The 19,050-nt window shown below is 36.9% G+C and overlaps 2 protein-coding genes across 2 annotated transcripts; one reads left to right on the top strand and one right to left on the bottom strand.

Moving 5' to 3' along the window:
* The first annotated feature begins 5,065 nt into the window (after positions 1-5,065).
* Positions 5,066-12,922, top strand: h6pd (hexose-6-phosphate dehydrogenase (glucose 1-dehydrogenase)). The gene is made up of 5 exons (XM_060868156.1): positions 5,066-5,215; positions 8,804-9,459; positions 9,548-9,665; positions 9,829-10,098; positions 10,193-12,922. Exons 2-5 carry the CDS (start codon positions 8,818-8,820, stop codon positions 11,527-11,529), a joined length of 2,367 nt encoding a protein of 788 aa, XP_060724139.1. The 5' UTR covers positions 5,066-5,215; positions 8,804-8,817; the 3' UTR covers positions 11,530-12,922.
* A 152-nt stretch (positions 12,923-13,074) lies between these two features.
* Positions 13,075-14,766, bottom strand: LOC132843967 (uncharacterized). The gene is made up of 7 exons (XM_060867113.1): positions 14,696-14,766; positions 14,441-14,546; positions 14,211-14,273; positions 13,993-14,072; positions 13,766-13,896; positions 13,604-13,670; positions 13,075-13,392 (listed from the first exon to the last, which is right to left on the bottom strand). The coding sequence occupies exons 2-7, from the start codon at positions 14,512-14,514 to the stop codon at positions 13,316-13,318; spliced, it is 492 nt and encodes a 163-aa protein (XP_060723096.1). The 5' UTR covers positions 14,515-14,546; positions 14,696-14,766; the 3' UTR covers positions 13,075-13,315.
* Between the last annotated feature and the right edge of the window lie 4,284 nt (positions 14,767-19,050).

Here is a 19,050-nt window from a genome sequence, read left to right as displayed (position 1 = left end):
AGCAGGAGCCTGTGGTTTCCACCTCACTCCCACTATTCATCACAGCATAGCCTGCTTCTTTTCTTCTTTCTCCCCCACTGGAGCACCCTGTGTCACACATCCACCCTTATAAAAGCGTTCGTGCCAGGAGGCTGTGCTCAGGCTTAAGGGGTCACAGAACCAACATGGCAAGGTCATTTTGCTCATCCACCCTCCTGCCTCCCACTTGTCTCTAATTCCAGAAACTCTCAGCAGAACAGAGGAACCCAGAGGCAGCACTCTTTTGTGTGCAGCCTCGAGTGTGTCTGCTCCTCAAATTCTTTGTTAACAGTGGCGACACACCGCTGAACTCTGGGGAGGTGGCGTGAGATATGTGTCTGAGACATATGGAGGGATGTTAACACTAGTTAACAAAATAACTCTCAAGTATATGCAAATATTCTTAAAAACACTGTCAGTGGACAAGTGATCACTGAAGACAACTTTACCAATGAAGTGCAGAGTGACATGTTTAAGTAGACATCACAATTAGGACTTAATGTAGGAATTATAGCCCTTTTCAAAAATTTATAGGAAACATGATGAGCTGCTAAGTTTATTGGACAGGACTGTGTGTATATATGTGTGTGTGTGTGTGTGTGTGTGTGTGTGCGTGTGTGTGTGTGTGTGTGTGTGTGTGTGTGTGTGTGTGTAGGTTGGATTGTTTTTCTGCCCCCACAATAGAAAATCTGTCAGTTTTGATGTTGTGAAACATTTAGCTAGTCATCTTGAGGAAAAATGCTTGTTTGTTTGTATTTCTTTTGGTTACTACGTTTGGTGTTAAGGTTTTGGTTACATTTCGATTTAGAAACAACATTAATTAACTGTATTAATCATTATGTCCAGGTCATTATGGAAGCTCCTCATATGGATAGTAAGACATCCTAGATTGCCTGCATGTGGAATTTACATCTGAAATGCAGCTGTATCTTAACATAATGGCAATTTATTAATAACTCAGGCCATTATGATTTTGGGCCAAATTAATAAAAAAAAATGAAATGGCTAGCTAGTTGCTTTCTTTGGGGCATTTCAATTCATTACAAACACATCTCAATCAATATCTGGTTAGTTTTGTTTGGGGTTTTCCTCTAATATTAGCTAAGAAGAAACTATCTATTTTTTCGATAGTTTTAGTCACATATATGATGTAAGCTAGCAAGCCTGGATTGTCTATTTTGTTAGATAGTTAATTTAGAGCTTCATTTGTGACATTCGCTGTTAGATACCTTTTTTAGCACCCACCTTTTTTGTTATGCTCCTAGTTTAGCACAGTTAATTCCTTTTATTTTAGAACTGAACTACCAGTTTAGAGTTGTTGATAAACATGGGATAAATATTACATTGCTCTTCAGTTTCTGTGACTTTCGATTGTAAATTTAGTGTCTAACATGTACTGGTGAATCGGTGCAGTAAATGTGACAGTACACATCCATATGCGCACTTTTGCGTACTCAGCCTGACTGGAATTTCACACTGCAGTTGGAACAAAGTGCTTCCAGGAAGGAAGGCAAGTGTCAGGTTGGAGGAAACAAGGATACTGGACTGAGGCAAGAGGTGTGGATGATCTTCAACATAATAGACCTCCTGGTGACCTGAATAGCTGACTTTAACACTCACACACATACATGTGTGCATGCCTACACACACAGACACACAGACACACACACACACACACACACACACACATGCACACGTCAAGTTCTCTGATGCTGTGTTATTATAGTGACAGCTGGGACCATTGGTTTCTTCAGAGGTTCTTTTACACTTGTCACACAAACAGGAACTCTGTCCTCTTGTTTACTGTTTGTCTCACTTTGACCTCTTTGTCACTATGTGGGAGGCCTTACAGTGAAATCTACACACCACACACACACACAGAGAGAGAGAGAGAGAGAGAGAGAGAGAGATTCTTATGATTGCCATTCATTATTATTGTTTCATTTTTTCTTTGTAGAAATTAACCTTTTTCTGTAATTTACCATTTTAATAACAATTGTATCTTTCTTTTTTAAATTAATTTATTTTAGGAATTAATTGTTCTTAATTCATGTACACCATGTGCACTATTTTTTCTTTATTTGCATTTTATTTTATTTTATTTCAAATGACATTGTAATTTCATTTCATTTCCTGTTTTTGCAAAACAAATGAACAATTAATTGTTATACCAACAGAGCAAACTGAAACTTAAAAACTGTGTGAAAGAGAGAGAGAGAGAGAGAGAGAGAGAGAGAGAGAAATTTTGGAAGAATGGTAAAAAAAAATACTATGAACGTAAGGTATGAATTTTATTTGTGTGTTGTTTTTCTACGAATTACAAATGAAAGTCGAATTACATCGATCATTCTTCGTTTAAAAAATGTGCTGAAAAATGAGCTCTTCTGCCATCCCTAAGGATATGTAAGTGTCAGATATCCCACTCCACTCAGGTAAAATCAGCTAAAGTTGGCCAGTGACAAAACCGTCGCTCTGAACAAAGCAAAACACCCTCAGTGCTATATCTCAGCTTTAGTCAACATTAGCATTACAAGAAAAAGCTTTGGGAAAAAACTATGAAAAAGCTGTGTGAATAATGCAGTAATAAATGTTTGTTACAGTCTAAAAAGTGTAATATTACACAAAGAGAATCAAAATTTAAATAATAGTACATTAAAATGAACATAAAAACAAGACATTTTAAATATTCTGTATGTATGTATGTGAGAGCTCAAACTTTCGCCAGTAGCTCTACTGAACTTTTATATGTTGCATCTTTCGTCTGACCTTTCAATCACATGTATTATAGAGATCATAAAGTTATGGATTGTTGATAGATGACTAGATGAAATGTTGTAATGTTTGTTGTCAAAATGTAGTTTTCTAGCTCTAAAAAAGACAATGCTGAATGTGTGTTATCAGAGTCAAACCATTCAAATCGTCTGCTAAAGGTAGTTTTGGCAACAGCATGAAATAAGCTGCAGCACTTGGCAGAGAAATTTCAAAGAGCTTTGAATCTTTATTTTACCTAATGGCTCAATTTACCTGACTTTATTTTTATATAGCAGGTATTTAGATGACTTAATTTTATATATATCTCATATTATCGTTTTAACGGCTGACACGGATTTGCAGCTGGTAGTCTCACAGTTCCATGGTTCAAGGTTCAGTCCTGCTGAATCATCAAAAATATTATCTTCATTGTGTACAAACACTCTCACACACAGTGTTTCTCGTTTTGTAATATGCACCTTCTCGTTTCCTTTGCTTGCTTCCCTTCCTCAATTCTCAGCTCCTCCCCTTTGAGAAAGCACAGAAAGTGTACAAGGAACACCATAATGACCATAAACATTATTACCACATGTTTTAGTATGTTTGTTCTCATATAATCATTTTTAAAGCAAAACATCTTTTAATCTAAGGATTTAACTATGACAATTTTTGTGTGATTTTTTTTATTATGTTGGCTTTGTAGAAGCCAAGATTCTGTTTTTCCTATTGCATGTATATTTTATACGAATTACCTTTTTGAGAAACATTGCATTTTATAAGTAAGATTACAGCCCACACTAATACAATACTTCACACTTGCATATTCCTGATCTAGGAGCCTTCTATATAACATTTAACGATTTATTGTCCTTAAAGGTTGTGCACTCTGATCGATTTCTTCTTGGGTGTAACCCTAGACAAGAATTGCACAAGAATTACACTAAGAACTGCTAATAATCAGGCCATAATAATAATAATCAGGTACTACAGAAAGGCCCAACAGAAAAACATTAACAGATCTTATTTTTGAAGATATAGTTTGTATTTAACTCTGTATTCATAATTTGTCTACCATACTACTGTAGAAAATGTGTGTAACTACAGGAAGGCAGCCTGTATCATAGAAAACTGTAATGAATACATTTCAGTCTTATGCCCAGTATCTCCATTCTACTGAACCAGTTGATCCATGCCTGACCAGGCTAAATCTCTTACTAAAAAATGTATAGATTAATGAATGGAAGACGAAGACGAAGGACAACAAAAACAACAATATGATATGATAAATGATTCACACCACCACTAGTCAGTGTTTCTACATTTAATGCCACCCACAGACGGGAGTGGAGTTCGTTTCTCACCTTAAATGATTAGAAATGAGAGATTATGGCAATAGAGTTATTTTTTAAACTTGTGGTCCTGCAATGGTTTCCAAATTTGGTCTTGAAATGTACCGTCTTGCACATGTTAGTGTTTTCCCTGCTTTAAACACACCTCAACACTTCGACTCAGGAAGGATCGTTAATCATCTGATGAGTCAGGTGTGTTTGAAGAAAGTGAAACAGAAATATGCAGGACATTGGGTACTCCAGGACAAAAACCGGTGGTGTATTGGTTGTTGGTGTGAATTGCCATTGACAGGACCATTTCACATAATACATAACATTCATACTTTAAAAAGTCTTTTGGGTCACTCAGCATAATCGGAATAAAAGAGACTTCTTTTTAAAAACAAAGTATTTGAATCTAGTCAGCAGTAGTGAACATTGTAAAACAGCACCTTTATGGTAACCTTTACAAATGTACAACCGTCTGCTGTAGAAACTTGTGGAACTCGACTGATCTGAAAAGGATCCCTGAGCATTTTAACAAAGTTCTATAACAGTTAGCAGGAGTGACACAGTTATTTAAAATATGCAAGTTATTTTTAGTCACTTATTTATGATATTGTATTCATATATTTTAACCTGTGCAGCCTGCAACTCCTTCGTGCACCACTAGAGGGAGCACGAATCACAGTTTGAGAACAAAGGACAAGCCAAGTGGATCCAAACCAAGGTCCCTAAGCAAAATGCTGCAGAATAACAACCATAATTGTTTTCTTTAATTTATCACATTTTTTCCTGTGTATTTTTTTCTACAGTGGGTAAAATCAGTGCAGTCTATTTCTGCAAAGCGTGTATATATTTGGTGTTTTTTAATGTATATGTTTTTTTTTTCAACAGGACACCCAGTAAACAATGTATTCACTGTCTGTAAGGAATCTCTGTTGTTCTAAAACACCAGGCTTTATGTGTCAAAAATCTACTAAACAACACTGAAACTAATACAGCATGAAACATAATTATGCTAGTTGCCTGGAGTCACGTGACCACACACACACACGTGACACACACACGGAAGCGACTGTCATGATGCACATTACACACTGCTCCCAGGAACACAGGTAAGAACACGGATCTAGTTCTCTTCTTGTTGTTACCACCTACTGCCTGCCTGTAGTTTACATTTTGGCAGCATACTGTAGTAAAACAGAACATGAATGCATTTCTGTAACAGAATCCTGAACAAGTTTGCAGAGGATCAAGAGGCAATCCGGCTAGAATGATGATTATAGGACCTGTAGGACTATAGGACTGTCTTCATTGACCTTAATGTCTTGCATAGTTACAAATAAAAGAGGGGTGTAAATCTGGGCACTGAAATTTGTCAACTTTGGTGTAGTGTTTGATGCATCAGTCTACCATAAATAACATCCTCTTACCATTAGAATGTAAAGCTGATCTGATTTTTTAATTTATTTTATTTTATTTTTTATTTAATAATTTATTGCACTACTAATATCCCCCAATGCTCCTGCATGCACATTTGATGTCTAACAAATTACACTTTTGATTAATGGTGCAACTGATATCATGAGAGAAACCACACGCTCTTGGAGGGCAATGTTAAGTCTAGAGCGCTTAAGGGTTCTTTACTTCTTTACTGTACTTCCATCCGGGACTAGTATTTTCTGTTAGAAAGTTAAACTTGCTATAACTATGGCACAGAAAACTGATGGGTGGATATTATAGCAACAATGGCACTCACTACATGCACCTTTTTATGCAGCAAATATCTATATGGCCTAAAATATTGTTGTTGTTGAAAGTTTCTCAACCTCCTCAACATTAGCAACTAAACATGTGTGGGCCTTTCAGTTAATGCAGTTATTTTTGAATAGAAACGTGTAAATTTTTCACATGTACTATGTTTTCTCTATTCCTGAAAATATAAGCATGCGCACATGAAAGTAAAAACCTTTCACTTGTTCAAACCTTTTAATTTCACAGAGCTTTCCTGAACCTTCTTGCCAAAAAAAAAAAAAGACCTGTGCCTCCTATTCGTTTTTGTATTTGCATTTGTTTACAACATACTATCGATTTACTTTGAATAAAGTATTCAAATTATGTTATCCCTTATATATTCAAAACATTAGTTAGAAGTTTTATCCCAAACATTCAGTGAAAAAAAAAAAGGATTTCATTCTAAACATTTTTGATTGTGTAAGATGTAACACCAGGTACACCATAGCACCAGCATGTCCTCCTGTCTCAAGAGAAAAATACCATTCTCATGACTTTCCAAATAAGGAGGATGTTAAAAATTCCTTAGTTTTATTTTGTACAAAAAGCAACATGCATAAGATAGATAGATAGATAGATAGATAGATATTTTTACTGTACATTTTTTAATAAAGATTTTAATTATGTGTAGGAAATGTAGGATCCTCTTCACATGGTTATCTTTTTTGCTAGGAACTTGGACTTGAAACACAGTTCTGAGCCAAGAATCATTTCCAGAAGGGGTCATGACCTCACCATGAAATAGTGATTTTTCCCAGTGTTTCTTCATACTTTAGCACCATCAATCTAATTGTTTAGCCTTGTGAACAGCTCATTTGCCAAAAAGTACTTACGTTTTTTTACTTAAGCTAGAATCATTATATATCGATATAGCCAATCATCACACTTTGTATCCACAGGTAAAATACGTGAGAAGGTTGCTTAATTTCTTTTGTTTAATAAAAAAAACAGTGTGGAATTAAGTCGTTTAGAAAGAGATTAACATTCAGTGGAATGAGAGAGTACCTGAAAAAAAATTGGTTGTCTTGCACATTTAGTCCTGCCTCCAGCCTGTAATCATCTTTTACCGTAACTGACACAGTCTTTTGGCCAAAGGTACTACAAAACTTTGTTGGCTTAACCTTGCTTATGTTGACTAACCTCCATAGTGGGACATTTATCATTAACCTGAATGTCTTCTTCTCTGGACTAGCTGATACTGGTTTGCACCTCAGGACAATCAACCCGACGATTAGCACTTACGTACTGATTATTTGAATAAAATACCTATATTGCTTCTAGAACTATGGTCAATATTTTTTGAGAGGACTTTTGGCGACAAACTGACATTTGAGTATTAAACTTGATTATTTATACAGTGCTTCATACTGACATTTTTCTGTGTTGTGAGAATCAGTGTGGAACAGATTAGCTAAATGATAGTAGCATTTGTTCGTGTAGAATATTAACCATATGTTGAATTGGAACACATAATCACAGTTAAATAGTCAATAGTTCAGTGTTGTCAAAAGCATTGTCATTTTATATCAGTTGTTTCATAGAGATTTTTTAATTTGTAATGCTGTTTTTAGTGCTTCTTTATTTTAGGGATGTGGAATTACCATCAGCAACTTAAATAAAATAAAATGATCAGTTGTCAATATCATGATAATTACATTACAGTGTGCTTTTTTTTGAGACTGTTATCTACACTTTAAAAAGACTGACTGAAAGGGGCTAGCATGGCTAATCACCCTTGTCTTTCAAAGACATCAATAAAAAAGTTGGGCTTTTGTGGAGCAAAGCTCAACAGCGCCACCAAAAATTGTAAGACAGTGTTGTGAAAATCTTGAAAATATGCCATATGCCTTATAAAATATGACAATTGATGTCATAAGACATATAGGCGTAGGCCAGACGTTGTAATAGGTTTAAGGCAATATATACTAACAATCTATACATAAACCACACTTGAGACCAAGTGGCAGAAAAAAACTAAGAGGCAGACTTGTTTTTCTGGTATTACGGAAAATTAAGAGGGCAGACGTGTTTTTTTGTAGAAATAAGGGGAAGTCACTTAGAGATTTTGCGAATTCAGGAGAATTTGGAAAGGTCAGGCTGATTACGCAATAAGGAAACATTACCTGAATGAATGGAAGGCACTTAGAGGTGCCAGGGTATATATATTGAAGGGATTTTCTAGGGAGGGGGAACTTTTTGGGTGGCATGGGGATGCTCTTGTGGGTTTTTCATTTGGTTGTTTTTGACTTTTTTTGAGCTCAGTAAAAGAAGTTTTGCTCATCAAGAAGTTTTGCTCATTCTCATCCAGGTCTGAAGAATCTTCTCATTGTTTCATGTGTATCAATTACAGAGTTATCAGCAAAGTTTATTTTAAATAGTTAATAGTTAATATTAATTCGACTACGGTTCACCCTGCGATGTGTCCACTCGGAGGCAGGCTCTGAGTTCCGACAACAGAAACACAGAACCATATACAGATGCAATGCTAGGTCTGTTTTCTTCATAGGCCAGAGAGTACTATGCAGAGTGTGAATGACAGTTGATTAGTCACTGATGAATCAATTACAGTAGATGTAATGTATGACTGCAAATCCCCACAACCATGCTCGCTCCCACATCCAGTGGAATGCCTTCTCAGAAGAGTGGAGGTTGTTAGAACTGCAAAAGAGGGGCTAAATCTTGAAACTGGAACAAGCACATATGAATTTGATGATCACTTGTCCACATACTTTTAGCCAAATACTTTTTAACTTTTTGTGTATTATAAAAAAGTATTTATGTGGTGTGATAATGCCCACTTCTAGTCTCCTAGGATAAGTTTCTGTGCTTGTATAAAATGCATTGTGAAATTCAGGTATTTCCCTTGTAAATCTTTGCAAGTTAAAATTTAGTTTTCTTATTATCCAAAGGGTTTGGTGAAGCCATGTGGAGGATAAGAGGGTGTCTGCTGCTCCTGGCCACCACATGTTGGCTAAGAGGCCATGCCAAAGACAACAAGGATCCTCCACGTCATGTGTCTGTGGTTATTGTAGGTGCCACCGGTGACCTGGCCAAAAAATATCTTTGGCAAGGAATTTTCCATCTTTATGCCAGCCAAGTAGACAAAGGCCACACTTTCTCGTTCTATGGAGGCGGCCTCTCTTCAGCTGAAAAGGGCACACCGCTGCTTTTTGAGATATTAAAGGAGCTGAAATGCCCATTGGGACTTACAACTGAGCGTTGCGCTCTGGTTAAAGAGCAGTTCTTGCGACTGTCCCAGTATCTGCAGCTTAAGAGTGTGGAGGATTATGAGAAGCTCAGTGATCAAATCCAGTTGCAGCTCAAGCAGGAGGGCATGATGGAAGCAGGGAGGCTTTTTTACATGTCTGTTCCAGCCTTTGCTTATGCTGAAATCGCAGAAAAGATCAATAGCACCTGTCGACCCCAAGCTGGAGCATGGCTCAGGGTTGTTCTGGAGAAGCCATTTGGACACAGCTTCAGCAGTGCCCAACTTTTAGCCACACAGCTGTACAGTTTTCTGAAAGAGGAGGAGATGTACAGGATTGATCACTATTTAGGGAAGCAGGTAAAAGCCCAGTTTCTAGGTTCCAGAGATCCTAAATCATAATGAGATTTATGTGGTATTAATTGTTTTATGGGTTTTCTTTCTATAGGTTGTCTCCCAAATATTGCCCTTTAGGAAAAAAAATCACAAGCTTCTAAAGCCGATTTGGAACAAGCACCACATTGAGAGAATAGAGATTGTCTTGAAGGAAATATTGGATTGCAAAGGTAATAACTGTCATTCACACAGCCTTCTGCAAACAAGTGACTCCAACATACAGTAAAACTGCTATGTTAACATTGTGATAGTTTTATTGTTGTACTGTTTTATGACAAACTTGCATAAGCCATCTGGCCAGTGTGTGATATTCTTTTGCTCTGGCATTGACAGGCCGGATTCAGTTTTATGACCAATACGGGGTCATCAGAGACATGCTCCAGAACCACCTTACAGAAATTATGACCCTTTTAATGATGAACATACCTGCTAACATGTCCAACAGCGAAGAGGTCCTACGGAACAAGCTCAAAGTCTTCAGTGGCCTTGAATACATGGATCGAAGAAATGTGGTTGTAGGTCAGTATCAGGGCTATAATGCAGAAGTCCAGATGGAACTCAACAAAACAAAGGATTATTTCAGCCTTACCCCAACTTTTGCTGGTGAGTATATGACTTTAACTGGCTGCATTCAGCTTTTTTTTTGTTAGTAAAATAATATGCGTACAGACATTAACCAGTTGAATTATGTTTGCAGGTGTGGTCATTTTTGGAAACAGTCCTCAATACGACGGCATTCCCATATTTATGTCATCGGGTAAGATGCTTGATGAACGTGTTGGATATGCTCGAGTTCTTTTCAAAAATAATAAATTTTGCATTCAGGAATACAGCAGTGTCCACTGCAAGCCCAAACAGATTGTATTCTATTTCGGCCACGGGAATCTCCAATATTCAGCAATTCTTGTTAGCAAAAATTTGTTTAAACCAGATGTGATAAACAGTGATTGGAAAGAGGTTACAGAGCATAAAGCCATTTCCGTGCTTGGGTTACCACTCTCTGACTATCACATCCAGTCCCCAGCGGTGCCCACAGAGGCCTATTATGAGCTCATATCTAATGTGTTCTATGGACGTAAAGATAGTTTTGTCAGTGCACAGAACCTCATGGCCTCCTGGGCTTTCTGGACACCGCTCTTGAACAGCCTGGTCAATGTCGTTCCACGGCTATATCCAGGCGGTGCAGCTAACGGTGACCTCCTGAACATTCAGCTGCAAAGTCGGTCGGTTGGATTCATTAGTGATGAGGAGGTGAATGTGATTCAACAAGGTCCGGAAGAGAACTTCCAGGTTATGCAAGGAAAGTTCCGCAATGCCGAAATGGTGTCTGCCTGGTCTAAGGAATTAGTGGAGCGCTTAGCCTCTGATCTGCACAACACGGCTGAAGAGGTTGTTCAGGCTGAAGGTCAATTCCATCTGGCCTTGTCAGGAGGTTCCAGCCCCATTGCCCTGTTTCTTCAACTTACACAGCACCATTACACTTTCCCGTGGCACAGCACTCATGTTTGGTTAGCAGACGAACGGTGTGTGCCACCCACTGAGGCAGATTCCAACTTCCGTTCGATTCATGACCAGCTCCTGCAGAATGTTCATATTCCTTACTTCAACATCCACCCCATGCCAGTGCAGCTCAATCAGCGCTTGTGTGTTGAGGAAGATGGTGGTGCAATCCTTTATGAGAAACAAATAAACGAGCTAGTCAATGGTTCTCGTTTCCATTATATACTGCTTGGTGTAGGTGAGGATGGTCACACTGCTTCACTGTTCCAAGACAGCAGTCTGCAGAATAATGGAGACAAATTGGTGGCCCTGACTGAAAGTCCAATCAAACCTCACCAGCGGATGAGTCTTACATTCACTGCCATCAACAAAGCACACAGGGTAGGAATACTGATCATGGGGAGAAGAAAACATGAGCTTGTAGTTCAGCTCAGTAGAATTAAGGGTAAAACTTCCAAGTATCCAATCACAAGTGTAGAACTAAAAGATGGCCATTTAACATGGTATATAGACTATGATGCACTTTTAGGATAAGATCTAGTAACCTCAGGAATACAAGGGAGTAGTATAATTATATACTGTTAATTAAAATACTCAGGGACTGACTGGGTGTTTGGGGGATTTGATAAATACTCTTATTACTCTTAAAAGTAGTAAACACAATTTACTATATTATTCATAGAGAAACTTTGTGTTAAAATATCAACATAGAAGTGGAACCGCCTTGGAATACTTAGGATGGAATTAAAATCCAGTGAGAATAATAGTCCAGAAATCCTGAGCTGAAGAAAAAAAAAAACTTTGCCAGTTTCCATAGCTGATTTTGAGTAATTCCAAATTAACCAAAATATTTTAAAGAGAAAACTGGGAGATCATCTTTTATTACTGTACACTTGTCTGCTTTTTCACCCTTTGTATAACAGACTTCATAGCATAGTTTTCTATTCCACTGTGCTACTTTTTTCTGTTCTCTGTACCTTTCAGTTTGGTTACAAACCTTGAAACTGTGAATATTAATACAAAAAGACAATAAATTTGATATTTGAAATAGTTTATTGTGCTAATTTTAGAGAGAAGGGAATTTTTTATGAACATGTTTCAATCTAAAAGCATTTTCTGTGATAAATTTAATAGATTACAGAGTCTGCTTTTAATAGACTGCATTCTGAAACGAGTATAGATACTCTGGGCCCATGCAGACTCAATTAGAGATGTTTTTAATGTGTACATAGTGAGAAAGGGTCACATAATATGTTAGGACTCGTCATGTAGAATGAAAAAAAAGTATGATCGGTGGGAATATGTGTCTGGGAAGCTTTCATAAATCCATGGTCTTGTATATCACTGGTTTGAGTATTTTTGATGGTTGATTATTGTATATATAAATTTCTGTGGTCTTTCAGGTGTAGTCACAGCAGAAAGTGTCATTCCATTTTGCCAAGCCCATATTGGCTATTTAAGGCATTCCAGAAATATATAAAATGATATTTGTCACATTGTGCAACTAAATAAAATACCTTAAGTGCCTTTTGTAATAGTTATTAATGTTGGAAGTCTGACACAAACCAAATGATGTTAATCCAATTGTTAAATAAAATAATAAATGAATATATATATATATATTTTTTTTTTTTCCATATAAAATGAAATTGCATTTTGTCTGGAAAAAGGTTTTGTGGAGAACATGGAAAGGGGGGTGACATTGGGGTGGAATTTTCATTGATATATACATATCAATATCTAACTGATAATGTTTTTTTTACTGGTTTCCATTTTAATGCCATTTGAAATTATGTGGGCTGCTTTAAAATGTTTTGTACTGTAAATTCTTAAATCACAGCATATATGTGTACTGATAAACATGCATTATTTAGTGCCAGTCCATTCAGTAGGTTTCACAAAGTAAATAAAGACTTATCATATAAAAGTAAGTGTGTTAAACCCTTTTTTTGTAGTAAGTATTAGCACTGAGCAGAAATGAACAGGATGGGGGTTTAGGTGTTTATTTATATTAATGCTAAAGGATGAATATGATTCATTCTTCAGAAATTAGTACATTTAATACATTTTCAAATTGACTAATTTTTTGCATTTATTTGTACATTTATAATGATTGCTTCTGCAGAAGGAGTTACGTTGCTTGTCTTGCTATGAAAGCCATTTCACTTTTAAGACATTTGGACAGCACTGTAAACCAATATCCTTTGTAACAGGAGCTCCCCAAGTTTAGCTGAAGACCTATCTCAAATTCAACAGGAGACATTGAATAATACATGAGGGTATATGAAGCAGTGAGCCGGACCGTGGTTCACACTCCAGGTTAGAGGCATGTTTCTCTGAGCCAGTTTGGACACTGGCTATAGAACATCCAAAGGCAGCTTCTTATCATGAAGAATGCTGTATAGAGATGTGTAGTAATATTTGGTTGGTTTAACTTTTATGATTGTAAACTCATTCCTTCAGAATTTCTAATATATCTTCTTGTGTCTTCTTATACAATGAAATTTTATAAAGCATATAGCATATTGTGCCAACATGATTTAAATCTCTATTAACATACCGTGTAGTTCAGCAGTTAAATGAGAACATTGAGAGTGCAATCATTTACCTGTTGATATGATACAAGCCCATGAAAATACCAGTGAAAAGAGATAGAGCTCTGGTGTGGTATTCTCCTTAAAAAAAAAGATATTATATTACTATAACATTAAAACTCTGATGGACCTACAGATTACTATAGCTAGGATTTACTAAACGTAAATATACTCACACACTGGGGAGCACGGAAGGTCAGAATGATGGTGCAAAGTCCCTGGGTGAATGAGAGCAATCCGAATGTGTGATAAGCTGATCTGATACTCTTGGGTACAGGGTCAGTGAGAGTAAGGATCACTGCTAAGCCTTCAGCAGACAAAAAAAATCATGATGCAGCTGTTACATTGTAAAGCAGTCACATGATGAACATGTGGAATAATGTGTAGCATAGTGAATGACCACCTGTAGCCATGACTGAAAACACAATGAGAGCTATGAGGTTGTTCAAGAGAGGCTTTTCACAGTAACGGGAAGATTTTGGCCTGGAAAGGGATCATTTAAATTTACCAAAAATGCATTCATATGAATTAGATTACTTTTAGAGGTGAATGTTCAAAAACTGAATAAATGAATTAGGTTAATTAAACTTTGAGGAGATGAATAATAATTTAATGATTTACCTTGTTAGAATGTAAAACTGGGGTGTTAAAAAAATCACCACAAAAATAAAAAGGACTATTTGGCTGCAAATGAAAAAAAAAGCACACAATTTCAAAATGTCAGCACATGGATAAGACCTTAAAAACACAAACTGCAATTCATTCAGCATCATGTGTCAATTCTTATCTGTTTTAAAACAATTCAAGCGTTGCAAAATCTTGCCGAAGTCAGTTTCATATCAGAGGCTTACAATTTCAGCCGTTGGTTACGTGGAAGCCATCTGCTGCTCTGAAAAGCTGCATGAACCAAGAAGTGATGAAACATTTCTTTCCAAGGCACAGAGTCTATCAAAAATGCTGTGGAGATTCAAAAGTTACAGAAGGTTACAGGTTGACTTTGCACAAGAGAAATACACTTTAAAAGAAATAGTGTGGACAGACACACTGTTGAAGAAGCAAACTAATTCTAATGTGATAAAATGGACGGAAATCAGCAATAAACTCACCAGAATGCTATTGCTACAACATCTTGTTGGCTTAGTCAAGACAATAAAGGCCATTTCACATGAACTTTGCATATAGCACCATCCTGTGGATGGACCCAGTACAAGCAAAGGATTTTGAACCTCAAGTCAAGTAGCTTTTATTGTCATTTCGACCATATATAGCTGTTGCAGTACACAGTGAAATGAGACAACGTTTCTCCAGAATCATGGTACTCCATAACACAAAGACAGAGCTAAGGACTTAAGGAGTCTTAGCCACATAAAGTACAACTGTGCAACCTGGTGCAAACAGTGCAGGACAAGAAAACAAGACAGATAAGACAGTGCAGGACAAAAGACAATGCAGGCAAAAAGATACAAAAAGTACAAAAAATACAATACACAAAAGACAACAAAGAGTAAACAGAAACAGCGCCGACCAGTGTAATTACTGTATGTGAATACTGAATGTTCAAACAATATTTTGTGCGGTAATACTAGAATGAACACAGTTTCTTTGCAGCAGGTCCTAGAGATAATGTATAGAATTGTTCAAAAACAGCAAACGACTGAAATATTGTATAGTATGTGCAAATGACTGAGATATTGTACAGTATGTGTAAAACGACTGAAATGTTGGACAGTTTGTGCAAAACGACTGAAATGTTGGACAGTTTGTGCAAAAGAGCAAAAAAGTGTGCAAAACAGCATGTAAACAGTTTGATGGATGTAAGCAGCATGTAAACAGTTTGATGTGTCAGTGTGTGTGTTTGGTGTAGGTCTGTGCAGTCCATACAGATGATGTGCGTGTGTATGTTGTGCTCAGTACAGTTCAGTTCAGTTATTGAGAAGTCTGATGGCTTGTGGGAAGAAACTGTTACACAGTCTGGTCGTGAGGGCCCGGATGCTTCGGTACCTTTTTCCAGATGGCAGGATGGTGAAGAGTGTGTGAGGTCCTCCACAATGCTGCTGGCTTTGCGGATGCAGTGTGTGGTGTAAGTGTCCATGATAGAGTGAAGAGAGACTATATGATCATCTCAGCTGTCCTCACTATCCGCTGCAGGGTTTTGCGATCCGAGATTGTACAGTTCCCAAACCAGACAGTGATGCAGCTGCTCAGAATGCTCTCAAAGGTCCCTCTGCAGAACATGGTCAGGATGGGGGGAGGGAGATGTGCCTTTCTCAGTCTTCGTAGGAAGTAGAGACGCTGCTGGGCTTTCTAGGTGATTGAACTGGTGTTGAGTGACCAGGTGAGGTTCTCCGCTAGATAAACACCAAGAAATTTGGTGCTCTTGACCTCTACGGATGATCCATCAATGTTCAGCGGAGAGTGGTCGCTCTGTGGTCGCTCTGTGCTCTAACGTTCTGAATTATTTTCAATTTAAATTCAATGAATAAATAAATTCAATAATAAATAAAATAAATGTATAATAATAAATTAATAATAAATTAAATAATATGAATAATATATAATATAATATAATAATAATAATAATAATAATAATAATAATAATAATAATAATAATAGAATAATAAATTAAATGAAAAGGTATTCTGCTATGATCATAAGCATTTTTAGCAAGGGCAAGTAAACTTAAAAAAGTAAAAAGTAAAAAAAAAAAAAAAAGAACAACAAATCTGATAAATATTAACATTTTAAATAGGCAATTTCCATATATTATATACCAATGCTTGTAGTATACAGTAGTAGTTTAGTATAAAGCAGTAGTACGATATGATGATACTAAACATTAAAATTGTTTTTATGATCTCTCTGTGTAGATCATATCTGGTTCGGATATTTGATTTGGAACAGGTTTTATGCCAGATGACCTTCCTGACTCAATTGTTCCATTTTTATCCAAACTTGGGATCAGCAGTTGACCCCTCGGTGGGTGGGTTAGTTCCCTGCCTGGGAATGGAACCCAGGACATGCTAATGAGAGCACAGGAACCTGTCTCTGGACCACCAGTGGACATGATAATCCTTAAAGTAGTATATATTTTTTTCCTAGCTATACAAATCTACTAAAGTTCATTGTTATTTTGATTTCTCCGTGGCTAGGAGAAGCCACAGCAGATCATCTGGTCCACGTGTTTGATTTTGCACAAATTTTACACCAGATGCTCTTCCTGACACCACCCTCCCTTTTTATCCAGGCTAAGGACAAGCACTGAGAGTTAATTCTTCATTGGCTGGGTTAATTCCCTACCCAGGCATAAAACCCAGGCCACAGCAAGGAAAGCACCGGATCCTGTCACCAGGGGACAAATAAAGGTGTAATAGACAAAATCCTATTATGCTTTCTCCTTATATGTACCTTGGATAAATGCCAAGGACAATATGAATTACTTGGATACAGCCCTCTTTGCATGCGCACACATACTGAGAACTTCCAAACAAATCATATAATATGTAATTCTTCTTAAACTGAACTCTCAACAAACTACAGTTACATGTGTAACTAATCTCTTAATTCATCCCTCCCAGCTGCCTGGAGCATTGAGAATCACATAGATAATGTGAGCCACAATGTAATGAGAAACTGATACTGATGATGTCGACCAACTAGTGGCCTAGCCTCTGCCTAGTCAAATTCCCATCTGTCACGTTTCTCAGTGGCATAGTTTGATAATAGAATGGCCACCAACTGGACTAAGTTGCTGGGGGTGTTTTGTACAGTGTAACAAGGAACATGACAGACTCACCTTCGTTGAAAGCTGTAAGATTCAATCTAGTGATTCATTAAGATGAGTGATTTTACCTTAGCATAGCATTTAGCATGTAGTCACCCAACTATTTTTTTGCTATCCACCGTGGTATGGTTGACAATGGCTGTAATATACATATAACATATACATATTTGTATTATAATGCGACTTAGGCAGACAGTCATTTAGTCCAAAGGACAGATCCACAGGCACAGGTGACATGGTCAGCAAACTTGCTCAGAGTGTTCTAAACTCAATAAAAGCAGAAAACCAAGATGTCTTTGAGAAGCCACAAGCAGGATGCTATGGCCTAGTTGCCTGATTCTTTACAGAATGGAAATTATTAAGTGTAGAAGAATAAAGGCCAGTCATGGACCAGTATAAATAGGTGGCTATATGTCACGTTCATGCCTTAGAGTTATCAAAAATGAATAAAATTCAAGTTGTCTACATACACATTACTGGCAAGCATTAATACATATTTATTAATTAACAGCAATGATCCTCCTAAATTCTGTTAATAAATTAAAAAAACATTTAAATTATACCTTTCAAGCATTATAAACTGCACAACCTAGTATATTTGAAAAAGCCATGTCCATTGTAATTAGCTGCTATGCTTTACGTCCAAACTAAATAGAAACTCATTCCTTTCTGCACAAAGTTGAAAGAGACAGGTGGTATTTAGGCTTATTCATGTGTGTAAGAGAAGCACAGCTGTAATGTGTCATGTTTCGTGCGTGCAGTAATGTGATGCTGAAAGTGATCCCTTACACAAAATGTCTATTTTAGAGAATTGGTTGAAAGGACTTTTCTCTGTGGTTGAACAGAAACTTTTATACAGTTTTACATGCTCTTTTTTTTCTCAGGGGACCTTAAGAACAATGCACAACAGGTCCAGGGTTCAATCCTATAGGCTCAGGTTTCAAATGTCAAGGTTTCAAATGAGTTGCTGGTTTTTTCACACGTCCCAAAAACATATAGAAGTGGCTACGCTAATTTGGCTGACTGTGGGAAAGATCCCATTAAGGATTTATTCCCACGATATGCACTTTGTGCCCAGGATAGACTCTGGAGCCACTGTGACATAAAACTTTCACAGGAATATTGAAACTACAGCACCAACCAACAAATAAACATCAAATATGTTGCTACCACTGTTCTGCAATTGGTATCTGAATGTTTAAGGTGTTAGACTAAACTAGACTGGAATCCCAGGCCCACAAGCTGTCACTGTTCGTCCCTTAAGCAAGGCCCTTAACCTTCAGGTGTATAAAGGTACGTTGCTCTGGATGACGGTGTCTGCCAAATCTTGTAAATGTCTAAGCACATCATAAATATGTCATTATAAGCATATTCAGGATTAGGTTTAAATTTCAACTTTATTACTTCTATTTGTTTGTATGACAGCGATAATCATATTGGATGAATTACGATTACTATGTGTACAAGAATTCCAAATATTGGGTTAAAACCTTGTTTGCAAATCAAGTCAAATCAAGCTATATTCAACCATATAGCTAAGATTAGCAAAACATTTCTGTTTATATTATTTAGCTTCAAAATACATTTAGTGCTTTTTTTTTTTTTTTTCATTTTTTTTAAAAATTATTTTTCGATTAATTTTTATTGTCCCCAAAACTGTTCTATTAGCTTTTTCTATTT

This window comes from Tachysurus vachellii, chromosome 4 (genome assembly GCF_030014155.1).
Source record: "Tachysurus vachellii isolate PV-2020 chromosome 4, HZAU_Pvac_v1, whole genome shotgun sequence".
Classification (NCBI taxonomy): Eukaryota; Metazoa; Chordata; class Actinopteri; order Siluriformes; family Bagridae; genus Tachysurus; species Tachysurus vachellii.
The sequence above is the reverse complement of the archived record's forward strand: the minus strand, read 5'-3'. Positions and strand labels throughout refer to the sequence as shown.

Bases quoted from the DNA above. Each gene is read 5' to 3' on its own strand.
- LOC132843967 (XM_060867113.1), bottom strand. From the start codon at position 14,514: ATGTTTCATCACTTCTTGGTTCATGCAGCTTTTCAGAGCAGCAGATGG. The intron at 14,274-14,440 runs GTAAGCCTCTGA...TTTCATTTGCAG, and splicing joins CGTAACCAACGGCTGAAATT to CCAAATAGTCCTTTTTATTT. The intron at 13,671-13,765 runs GTGAGTATATTT...TTTTTTTTTAAG, and splicing joins CCTTCCGTGCTCCCCAGTGT to GAGAATACCACACCAGAGCT.
- h6pd (XM_060868156.1), top strand. From the start codon at position 8,818: ATGTGGAGGATAAGAGGGTGTCTGCTGCTCCTGGCCACCACATGTTGG. The intron at 9,666-9,828 runs GTAATAACTGTC...TGGCATTGACAG, and splicing joins GGAAATATTGGATTGCAAAG to GCCGGATTCAGTTTTATGAC. The intron at 10,099-10,192 runs GTGAGTATATGA...TTATGTTTGCAG, and splicing joins CCTTACCCCAACTTTTGCTG to GTGTGGTCATTTTTGGAAAC.